Source organism: Pogona vitticeps, chromosome 3 (genome assembly GCF_051106095.1).
Source record: "Pogona vitticeps strain Pit_001003342236 chromosome 3, PviZW2.1, whole genome shotgun sequence".
Lineage (NCBI taxonomy): Eukaryota > Metazoa > Chordata > Lepidosauria > Squamata > Agamidae > Pogona > Pogona vitticeps.
In genome coordinates this window covers 197,479,191-197,491,558 of record NC_135785.1, presented here as the reverse complement: position 1 = coordinate 197,491,558, position 12,368 = coordinate 197,479,191, and the positions used below count along the sequence as shown (strand labels likewise).

General features: G+C 40.4%; 1 protein-coding gene across 5 annotated transcripts in view; it reads right to left on the bottom strand.

Annotated features, from left to right (window-relative positions):
• Nucleotides 1–12,368, bottom strand: part of KDM6A (lysine demethylase 6A) — a 192,183-nt gene that overhangs the window by 23,729 nt on the left and 156,086 nt on the right. For all 5 annotated transcript variants that reach the window (XM_020783901.3, XM_020783903.3, XM_020783902.3 and 2 more), the window contains one exon: nucleotides 3,443–3,507. In XM_020783901.3, the coding sequence (XP_020639560.3) occupies nucleotides 3,443–3,507 (65 nt within the window). The remainder of the gene's footprint in view (nucleotides 1–3,442; nucleotides 3,508–12,368) is intronic.

Sequence of the window (12,368 nt, the reverse complement as noted above, 5' to 3'; positions counted from 1 at the left end):
TGATAAGAGGAGGATTGCTGTGGTAGGTATCTTTGCTTTCCTGAAAATGGTTTATATTGTTGGTACAGGTACTGGTGTCTACACTGTTATTTTTGAGACTTGTAGTACGGTTGAACATTGTAAGAGTGTGCTGTCTTTCTCATCTTTTGCAGGTTCTCCAGAATGTCATTAGTTCTGGTATCGAACAATACAGAACCATCAAAAGGTAGGTCTTTGATCCTCATTTTACAATCCTCTGAAATACTGGTGGATCAAAGCCAGGCATGCCTTTGTAGAGCTGTTGCTGTGACCAGGTGCTTAGAAGCAGCCTCTGTAATGTGCCGTGCTGTAATTCTTTCTTGGCAGGCAAGAGCCATGGCCTCCTAGTAGAAGGAAAGGCCCCACAGTTTGAGTTCTGTGGAGCTGCTTGTAGAGATGGTAGAGCACAGTTCCAAAGAAGTTTGTGATAAGCCCCCATAGCTGCTATGTAATTTGCAGCTCTGAGGATGAAGGAGACCAAGGAATAGATCCTTCATCCAACTATGTCCAGTTTTCTGCCCTCCTTGTTACTTGGTGTGACAGTAGATTTATTACAAGACTTTGCTTGCGTAGCATCAACTACGACTGAGTTTGGCAGTGGATGTTTGGATAGAAACTCAGTTCCAGTACCATGTGTTTTATAGAGGTTCTCTACTCTATGCAACATCTGTGGTATCGATGAGGGTTTGTCTGAGGATTGCTTAACTAACTTGAGTAAGGAATTTATAAAACCCATATGTAGTGGAGGTGTTGGATGCTCATCGATATCCTGGTACACTTTATCAGATTCTGCTTGAGAAGGTTGTACATCAAGGTCCAATGCCTTCGCTATCCTCTGAACCATGTGAGGCGAAATCCTCAGTTGGTGATGGAGGATTCGCGTCTCCAATATCTGAGTCTGGAGTTGCCAGATTAGAATCTGAGGAGTCAGATTCGGAGGACCGTGAAGAGGAAGGCTGAAGAGTGTTTGGGGAGCGTAGAACTCTTCAACTGGTCTGTCACCCTTGGATGGTAGCGACGGCATGGCACTCCCCGCAGGACGTTTTCGATGCTTGGTACCGTGCCCAGCACTGAGGGATGGCTTGGTACAGGTAGATGCAGCATGAACCATGGAAGACCTGTCCCAAGAAGCAATGTGTTGATCCTTAAGAGAAACCATGGTAAAAATGCTCCGATCATTAGAGACGGTCAGTACTGAGTGTTTATTAGCCTTGTGTTTCTTCAGTACCGGTGGAAATAAAACCGAGGTATGATCTCTTTTATGCTGTCCGGTACGGGTCATAGGTACCAGAGTAGGAAAATCATCCTTGTCCAATTCAGTATTCGATTGGGATCGAGACGACAAAGAGGAATCAGAAGGATAGCCATATCCATAGTGCATCTGTGGATCATAACAGTGCTCCATAATATGATGCTAGTATTGATGTTGATAGCAGTACGGCATGGTTGGCATTCCATAAAATGGAGGAGGCTCAAAGATCTTCACATGCTTGGGCTGATGTTTTCAAGCCCTGGAGCCTTTTGATACCTTCAGCCCCGAGTGCTTTGGAGGCTGATGCACGACAGTATCGGGCCGACTGGTATGGTGTGTTTTGGCTTTGCTCTTCTTCATGGTAACTGGGTCAGGGATGGAAGAAGACCCAAAGCCACACACTGACCCAGAGCCAGCCAGCGATCTGGGGCTTGAATCTACAGAATACTCCAATGCCTGTACTTCAGCTGAGGCATCCGCCCAGGACAGTGATCTGGCAAGCAGTGGAGAAGGAGGAAGCTTCGATACCATTGGGATGGAATCCTTATTGGTGTCCAAATCAAATGTATGTCATTGATCGGAAGACTGTTGTACTGTAGAATGAGTCTCTGGCGGACATTTTTTGGACTTTTTGGTCTTTGAAGTGGATTTGGATTTAGGTTTAGACGGAGGCGTAGAATGAATAGTAGACCCAGAGGACTTGGATTTAGATATCTTATATTTTGGAGATTGAAATGGAGACACCATGGCTGAAAAGGCTGGCAGTTGAAGGGTCTGAAGAGTGTCCATTGTAGTAGGCAGCCTAAGGGACTGTTCCCAAAGGAAGGCACACAGCCTTTGTTGTCTCAATTTAATTGCTTGTTTTGTAAAGTTCTTACAATAGAGACAACCGGAGGGTTGATGAGCCACTCCAAGGCAAAATAAGCAAGCTTTGTGACAGTCCGAAGTCGGGATCTTATTAGTGCAAGAAATGAATTTTTTTAAAGGGCCCACAGGGGCCATAAAAGATGGGAATTGAGACGGGGATAAACGGGGGGGGGGCAGGGGAATGAATAGACTAATAACAATCTTTTTTCTTTTTTATTAATAAAGGGTAAGAGGAAATATGAACTATTTGAGGGAGAAAACTAACATTTGTGATTTTCCTCTACAGATGAACCAATTACAGTGGTGCCCCGCTAGGCGATTATCTCGCAAAACGGTTTATTCGCTAGACTATGAGTTTTTGTGATCGCTATAGCAGTTCGCAAAACGGTGTTTCGGTCTGTGCTTCGCAAGATTTTTTTTTTGGGGGGGGACTGTTTTTCGCAAGATGACAATTTTGACAGCTGAGTCCGCGACTCGCAAAACGGGTGTTTTGGGGACTGTTTTTCACAAGTCAGCAATTTTTGACAGCTGATGCGGCTTTGCAAAACGGTTTCTCTATGGGCAGTTTTCGCAAAACAACGATGATTTTTCCCAATTGGAACACATTAAACGGATTTCAGTGCATTCCAATGGGGAACCACATTTTGCAAGATGATGTTTTCGCAAAACAGCGATTTTCGCGGAACGAATTAACATCATCTTGCGGGGTGCCACTGTATTCCGAGAGGGAGAGCTCCAGAGAAGAGACCTCTTGCAGCGGAAAAAAAAAAGGAACTGAGGTAATCACTAGAACAGGCAGAGCACGTGGGCTGCGGGGGGGGCAGTTCCAGCGATCTTGTTAGCTCCAGAATATTTCAAGGGCTCTGCGCATGCACGGACTTAACCCATATTTGTGTGCATTCACAGAGACCACGAAGAAGAACCTAATTTTGCAGCTACAGTTCCAGATATAGAGAAGAGACATTGGTTGTCCAAGTTATAACAAGATTTGTCTGTGCCTTTTCTTAAGACAGCAACATGGAAACTACTTTTATATGGGTTAATTTCACACTGCAGAAGTACATGCATGTGGATTTAACCCACAGGTTTAGCCCCACATGTAGTCGCCTCTTCCTTACAAAATACATGGGCTTTGATGATGTAGGAAAGGGGAACAGCAGTTCAACAACAAAAGCAAAAACAAAAAGTATCTGTTCAGATTGAGAAAAGGAGACTAGAAAGGAAGGCAAAAGAGGAAACAGGGCTACGAAGAGCAGACAACATTAAAATTTCTTTCACAAACAACATAAAATTCAATCCACTCACTTATCAGAAGATGTTGATTCACTATCTGAATGGTCCTTATGGTGACTTTTTTTCTCATTTTCCTCCTGCAAAAATCAAAGATATATTAAAATATAATATATACAACTTAGAAGTTAACATGATTAAGCATGCAAGTATTTTCTATTCTGAGAAGCCAAAGATCAGCTAATATTCTGACCATGAAAACAGCCATATTCCTCAGGATAGTTTAGCCAACATTCCAATATCTCAATGCATACCCGGAACTGATAAGTCTGGCAAAAATGAAGGTATCTTCTCGAAGATGGCAGAGTCATCCCCCATCACAGTACACTTTTCCATCTTAAAATGCATCAGTGTATCTGTCTACATATGTATTTACTCTCTGATATTTGCTCTCTTTTATAGTTGTAACTGAATACAAGACAGTCTTCTTCAGCCATATGATGTTATTTGATGCTATTCCTTGCTTTTAATTGCAAAATTAAGGCCGTAACTACACAATGAGAAAAATGTGAATTCACCCAATGGGAAGTCACACCTTGCAACTCAGGTTTCCCTGTTTAAATTCAAGTTAACTGGCCACAGAGGTAGAGAGGAGGAAATTAACAAAAAGCTCTGATTACAGCATGTTCACATAGCCCTCCAAGAGGCATGGCTATAGGAGAACTAGCTTAATGAAGCTGTAAGCCTCGATGGTTGAGTAGCAACTTCCTCCTATTCTTTCATCTCAACCTCCTTTTTTGGGTGTCCAAATGACCTAGTGCAACAGTGCTGCCACCAAGACTTAAAAAATTAAAAAGAAGTTACATTATTTGCAAAGATACAACCTTCCTGGTGTTTTACATTACTCCCTGCATCACTGCAACAACCACCAACACTCCTGCACACACTTTTCTGCATCAGTCAAGCAATCACCAAATGAATCTATGCAAAAAGATCTGATGTCAAATAAAGCAGAATCTCCAGCAGCAGAAAAAAAAACTACAAATGAGGTTGTGTGTTCTGGGCTGATTCATATTGGCTTCTATGTCATGTGATCAACAAAAAAATGCAAATCAGACCATCCCAATCACATAGCATTTCCTGTATTATATGTCAATGTAATCACACCCTATGATTAATTAAAATTAATATACTGTAATTCGGGACTGCACACTAGCATCAAAATCAATTTCAGAACTGAGAATTGCAGCCCTTCAGGTTTGGAATTTAACATTATTAAAATCTGGAATTTCCAGATATCCAGAATGCCATTACAGTCAGTATGAATACAATACAGTGGCGCCTCGACTTAGAACGTCCCAACTTACGACCAATTTGAGTTACGACCAGCTCCTGCAACAAAATTTTGCTTCGACTTGTGACAGGAGCTTCGAGTTATGATTGGAAAAAAGGCAGTGAAAAAGATGGGGAATTCAAACTGCTAACCATTGGTGGTAAATAGGTTGCTTCTTTGTAGCTCTTTCACTCCAGTGGTTAGAGTGTGCGTTCAGAGGAGGGCTTTGTACTGTCTGTAAGGTGCTTCTTCCTGTTTTAAAAATTGCCTGTCCAAACTGCAGCGTGGTTTTGGGCTGGGTGGTGGTGGTTGTGTTTCTGTGATGTGAGGAGTCTTGCAGCCTTTGTTTTTTGGTTTTTTGTGTGTGTTTCTGATGGGCCTTGCAGAGTTTATTTGCTTTTTGTGTCCTCCCCCCTTCCTATGGGTCTTGCAGGGTTTGTTTGCTTTTGGGGTTTTTTTCACCCCCATTTCCGATGGGTCTTGCAGGATTTGTTTGTTTTTTGGTTTTTTCCCCCTTTGGCCAGAACGGATTAATTGTGTTTCTGATGGGTCTTGCAGTGGTTTGCTTTTTGTTGGTTTTGGTGACACCCCCCCCCCCCGCCGGAGCAGATTAATCACGTTTCAATGCATTCCTATGGGAAATGGTTTACGACCATTTCGAGTTACGACCATCTTCTGGAACGGATAAAATTTGTAAGTCGAGGCACCACTGTAGCCATTATCTTCCCCAATTAAAAAAAAAAACATAAACAGGCAAAACATTTTAAAAAGGATTTCCCTGGACTCTTTGACACCTTCCCAGTGACTATGCCAAACAACAAGGGTGCACACCAACAGTCAGTGCCTAAATATCAGGAAACAACTGACTGAACCCTGAACAGTGGGAATGCTAGCAGGAAATATCAGCAGTAGTACAGGGCACATCAGGCAGTGGGCAAATACCCTGAGCACTACTGCCAGGCAGTGGAGCTAGAGACAGCCCGTGGTGGGTGGACCCTCAGCCCACAGCATGGGACACAGCATAGCTGAGTGAGTGAGCACAATTTTGGAGCAGCAGTTAGAAGAGCCAGAAGGAGAGGGCAGCACACTGGAGCATGGCATACTTAACACTGTGATCAGAGTACGCCATTCTTTTTTTCACTTAAAGAGAACTTCTGGGAAGCTGAGCAATTGTAGGTTGACTTTAAGGAAAATAAGTTTTTCTACAGATCCACATTCTACGCATGGAATGGACTTACAAATTCTCCTTCCTGAGAGGACTGTCTCTCACTGGGCACACTAATATGCGGGCATGACAGCAGTCCCAATGCCACCTTGGCCAGACGTCCCCAAAAAGATTCCTCAGCCCACTAAGACAAAGGACTGGTCTCTTTCAGCTTGCAGGGCTCCTGCATGTATGACTCTCCCTCTGCTTCTGCCATATCATTCCTCTGGGGTGGTGTCTCCAGAGGACAGTCCCTTGTCATGCTTGTCAGAAGAGTGTCCCAGGAAGCTTGCTCTGTTATTGCAGGGTGAGGGACTTGGGCTCTAGAAGACAACTGCTGGTACTGCTGTTTGGGGTGCTATGAACATAGCCAGTTTCTTCCTGCTCTGTGTAAGCCCTTCTTCATTAGAGTATGAGCCATACACTGCACTTTTTGTATTTGCAGTCTGCATTGCTGCCACCATGTTTGCCATACTGTCTGTGACAAAAACCATGTTTTTCTGTAGATTGCATTGCTGCAGCATGATCCTCAGAGTCTCTTGAATGTTGTGAGCAACATCATGGCCACATCCAACAGGGACTCTGTAACATACAGCTCTGCTTTCACCTATCCATCACAGATGGGCAGGGGAACATCAGCCAATGAGAGGACGGAGGGTGGTGCAGAAGGGGAAGGACCTGGATTATATAAGGGGTGTGCGTGATGTGTGAGGGAGAGTTTGGAGAGATGAGAGAAGTTGTTTGAGAGAGTGAGATAGATTTGTGAGAGCTAGTCAGTGAGGAAAAAGTCTGTGTGATTTAGTAATTGGAAACCGTGATTAACAACTTGATTTACTACCTGTGTTTACTCCCTTTTATTTTGTATAAATCAATAAACAACTTATTTGTTTGAAAGTAACACTTGTCCTTTTTTAGTACAGTGGTGCCTCGCTTAGCGATTGCTTCATTTAATGAAGAATTCACTTAACAATGTGTTTCTTGGAGGAATTTTCCGCATCGTTTAACGATGTTCTCTATGGGGAATTTTCCCTTAACGATGTCCGTTTTCGCTCATTTTTAAGTGTCTTAAAATGTTTGAAACCTGTTTTAAATGCTTGGAATCGGTAGTGCACCTTGTGAAACCTACGCAAACTTAATTTGGCTTTGTTCTGAGTCTTCGTTAATTTTTGGTGATTTTTTGTTTTCCCCATTTAAATCCATTGAACTGTGCCTTCAATGAATTTAAATGAGGAAAACAAAAAATCACCAAAAATTAACGAAGACTCAGAACAAAGCCAAATTAAGTTTGAATAGGTTTCACAAGGTGCACTACCGATTCCAAGCATTTAAAACAGGTTTCAAACATTTTAAGACACTTAAAAATGAGCGAAAACGGACACCGGAAAATCCATTGAAAAGCACTGAAGGCGACTCAATGCTTTTCAATGGCTTTTCCGATGGGGAAAACATTGTTTCACTTAGCGATGTTTCCTATGGGGATTTTTGCTTAAGGACGGTCATCCGTTCCCATTGGAACGGATTAACCGGTTTTCAATGCATTCCTATGGGAAATGGTGTTTCGCTTAACGATGTTTTCCCATAGCGATGTTTTTTGGAACCAATTAACATCGTTAAGCAAGGCACCACTGTATTAAGGATAAGTTGGTGGCAGCAGTTTGAATAAGAGTAGTGAGCACTCTGGGAGGCCTGTACTGGTAGAGGCTTAAGAGTGGCCCGCTACAGACTCCTTGTACCCTACCCTTGTGTGTTGCCCTATGCCTAATGCCGCCACCTCTGTCAGGGAGAGATAGGAATGTTTTGCACCCTGGACTGCTCCACTAGTCAAATGGGCTGTTACCTGGGTAACTGATGCTGTACCAGTTGCCTGACACCACAATATAACTCTCGCACCACCTTGCAGTTGAGGGTCTACAGGACGGCAATTGGTAATGGGGTGCCAGTTCTGCCACAAACCTACAGAAACCAATGTTCTCCAATGGAGAGAAAGGCTGGTCATCTAAGGCTATCATTTTCCCTAGGTGATGAATAATCGTGGCATTTTTGCATTGCAGAAGGCATTTTCCTGCACCTCTCCAAGCTCCTCCAGGATAGTTCAGAACTTATTCTTGCAATGTGGGTCTGGCATTTGCTGCCTCCCAACTCTTGCTATCTGTCTACCTCCCTGTTTCCTTGTGCTGTTGGATTAATCTTGGCTGTCTGATAATTTTTACCTTTCACAATAGGGAAGACACTTGCCCCCACAATACCCATTCATTTTCCAGAGGTAATCCATGCCCTCTGCACACTTGAGCTTCTTCTTGTAGTACATGTATTCAGCCATGTGAGCATCTATTCTACACTGTTGAAAATGCTTCCAGTTCATTGAATTCTTGGGAGCTCCAGTTTTTGACTGCAAGTTTCTAATTTCTTATCACTATTAGTTCTAGCAACTGTTGGGGCAAGTGCAGCTGGGGCAAATAGATTAAATAGATTTATAGCGAATTAAAGAAGACCAATGTGGTTTCATTAAGGGTAGACAAATGGACAATTAAACTAGACGAGTTTTAAATATTATACATGAAATAGAAAAAGAAAAAAATAAAAGCAATGATTTTATCATTGGATAAATTTAAAGCCTTTGATTGTGTTGAGTGGTCAACACTAAAACTTCTTATAAGAGGTTGGGGAATTGGTAAAAAGTTTAGAGGGGTTATAGATCAATTATACTTAGATAATACTTCAGAAATAATAGTTAATGATGGTCTAACGGAAAAGATTTTCTAGGCTGAGGTACTAGACAAGGCTGCCCACTTTCACCAATATTGTTTTGCATGGTTATAGAATTATTAGCTAACGCAATAAGAAATGATAAATTAATTAAAGGAACAGGTAAAAATGAAATAATTAAAATTAATTTATTTGCTGATGATTCCTTACTGACTATTAAAAATCCATTAGAGAGTATGGAAAACATCAAAAACCATTTAGAAAAATTTGGGGAAATAACAGGTTTAATGATTAATTGGCAAAAATCACAAATGATGATGTTTAACTATAATATACAGGAACAAGAAATGTTTGTGAATAAATATAGCGTTAAAATGTGTAATCTTATCAAATATTTAGGTATAAACATAATTAGAACTCAAAAATTAAACGAGAAAATTTTTAATAAATTAAAAAATGAAATTAAAGATAAACTGCAAGAGTATGCCAAATTGAAACTATCATGGTTTGAGAGAATCATTTTAATTAAGATGAAAATATTACCGAAGATCACTTTTTTATTTAGGATGCTCCCAATACGATTAGAAGAAGAGGATTTTAAATATTGGCAGGGATTAATTAATGGATTTTGTAATCAAGGCAAAAAATCTAGAATAAATAAAAGATATTGGTATAAGGCTCAAAAAAAAGGAGGTTTAGATATGCCCAATGTTAAAAATTATTATATAGCAAACAATTAATAGTTATTGGAGATATTATATACAATAAAGAAAAATTAATTTGGTGGGAGATGGAATCTTCAGAAATAAATGGAAATGCTGAAGGATACTTGTTTAATATAGTAAAGAGAAGTTCAATAAATCAGATGAAAAACCCCTTTTTAAGAAACCTGTTAAATATTTGGAATAAATATAAAGAGAAGTTTTGTCCCTCAACTTCACCATTAAAATTAGTGACTGAGACAGAAAACTTTCCTACAAATTTAAAGGATTTAGTAGAACTATTTAAGAATAAAAGGGTTGCAAGATTGAAGGACTGGATGGGTAACATGAGATTGAAGGAGTTGATTATGTCTAAACTTCAATCTAATAAACTATCATGGTATAATCTTATTCAGTTAGACACCTGGACAAAGGATTGGTTGAAAACTAATGGTAAATGTAGAGAACTTACTAAGTACGAACAATTTCTGTCATCACATGAAGATATGCAAGATACAATTTTGAAAGGAATAGTAAGTAAAATATATAATATAATTTTAGAACAAGAGGAAAAAGAATGGGGAATAGAAGGTTTAAAATTAATTTGGGAAAATGATTTAAAAACAGAAATTAAAATAGAGGATTGGACAAAAATGTGGAGGATGAGAGCATTAAGATTAATGTCAACAAGAATAAAGGAAATTTTTTTAAAAATCTGTCTAAGGTGGTATTTGACTCTTGTAAAATTGAATATAATAAATCCAACATACCCCAAAGCATGTTGGAAATGTGATGAGGAAATTGGTACGTATTTTCATATGTGGTGGGAATGTAAAGTGGTTAAGAAATTTTGGGAATTGATTTTTAAGGAAATGTGTGATATATTTGGTAAAGATATTGATTTTAATGCCAAAATTGCTGTATTGTCAATTTTTGATAATACAGATTTGGACCATCACTCGAAAGAATTAATCACTAATTTTATGACAGGTGCTAGAATATTAATAGCTAGATTTTGGAAAGACAAGAATGATATTAAAATTGAAGACTGGTATTGCGAAGTATGGGACATTGCATTAAATGATACATTGACTATGGAATTTAAAATAAAAAGAGGGGAAATAAGTTGTAACAATTTCTATGATATTTGGGGTAAATTTGTGGAATTTGTGTTAGTGAAAGGAAGGGGAAAAGCCTCTAAAAATACTCAATACAATTTTGGAGAGGTAATCTGTAAAAAAAATTATTATAGTAAATAGAGTCCCGTGGGTATAGGGTGCCTGTTAGAATTTAGTTTATAATAAGCACTATTACTTGTATTTTTTTTGTATTTTTGTTGTTATGTATGTTTTTTTGTGTATTTTTTGTATAAAATTTTTTTTAAAAGCAAGTGCAGCTGGAGGGGCAGGGGTGATTTCAGTGTCACATGCTTCTGAAACAGTGCCCACCTGAGTCCCCTCAAGTCTCCTCCTCCCCTGTATCAGATGTATATGTACTTCAAGGGGAGTTCCCTCCACCCCCAATGTTGCGTTGCACAGTAGAGGGCTGCTGGGAATAGGTGCCGGGGGTACACCCTTCCTTGAATATGATGGAACTTCATGGTATGGAAGGCAATGTCTGGTACTCTTTGTCGATTTCTTTCCCAACCACAAAAGCAGGAGCACTGCTGCAACCCATGCTGACAATGTCACTCTGAATGCTGATGCCATCCTTGTCCTTATCAACTGTTTGAGAGAAAAGTGCCTTATTCACTATCTTTTTTGGTCCCTTGATCTAGTTGGATTGCACAATGACATCAATGAAACATATCTGAAATTCACTCATATCTGGCCCACCTTGACCCAGGGTATTCTCTGTCCTGCTGCTCTTTCATAGTGTCAGTGCTGAACAAGAAAGTTGGGTGACAAATTTTTAGAAGACTCATAGTAGCAGCAGAAGGCTATCTTTTTCCTCTCCCTCTCACACTCATTTCAGTAGAAGCTGCTGAAGTGGATGCAGGCAGTGTTCCTGCAGCCTTCCCCAAGTGCCTACTTCTTCTGTCATACCCATGTTCCATATTGCCAGCAGATTCTACCAAAGAGGAATAGTATATAATTCTGCTACAGCAGAACACAAATCCTTCCAATGAAAATCACACACACACACACACACACACACACAGAGAGAGAGAGAGAGAGAGAGAGAGAGAGAGAGAGAGAGAGAGAGAGAGAGAGAGAGAGAGAGAGAGAGAGAGAGAGAGAGAGAATCTAGATCTGTCTAAATATAACAAAATCTTATCTGGAAGTAGAGTCATGGCAACTGGACTTCTTTCTTGTTAGTTTGAAAGGTTTTGCTACTCATTCAAGTAGCTTCTTCAGTCTGAGAACTGGTAGGAGATCCCTGAGATCTTCCACATTGGTTTCACTTCCCCCTTATCTGAATAGGCTCATTAGAAGGACAATGGACTGGGGGTGAGGGATAATCCTGCAGTCTTTCTCCACCCTTTGTCATGGGTCGTTAACAATTGTTAACAGTGGTCTTTCTGGTGTGTGTGGTCCTAATCTTTTGGGGGAACAATTGAAATGGCAGCATGATAAATAGGAGATAGATTCTATCTAAGGTCTCCAGCCCTGTTGAGTGAGATATTTTCTATATGCACATGTAATCCTCCTTGACTCCTCTCAGACCACCTATCTTCTTGCTTAAAAAAATCAGTACCTGTGATCTGAATTTCATCACCTATTACATCACAAACTTGGGGTTAGAGCAAGAAACATCCCAACCTTCACAGAAGCCAATAAGAAGGAAGATGGACATCTGAAGACAGCCCTTAAGGCCCGTGGATATCCAAAATAGGCCATTAAAAAGCAATGTTCCAACTCAGCAGGACAATGGAGCAGTCAGAGACCCAGAGCTGACAGCAGAACCTGGTCATTCTTTACATGGTGGGTGTGTCTGAAAAGCTCAAAAGGATTTTTGGTAAAATCACATCTCCATCCACTCCAGACCCACAAACACACTAAGGCAGAGACTCGTCCACCCAAAAGACTGGACACCAAAACACAACAGGAGCAATAT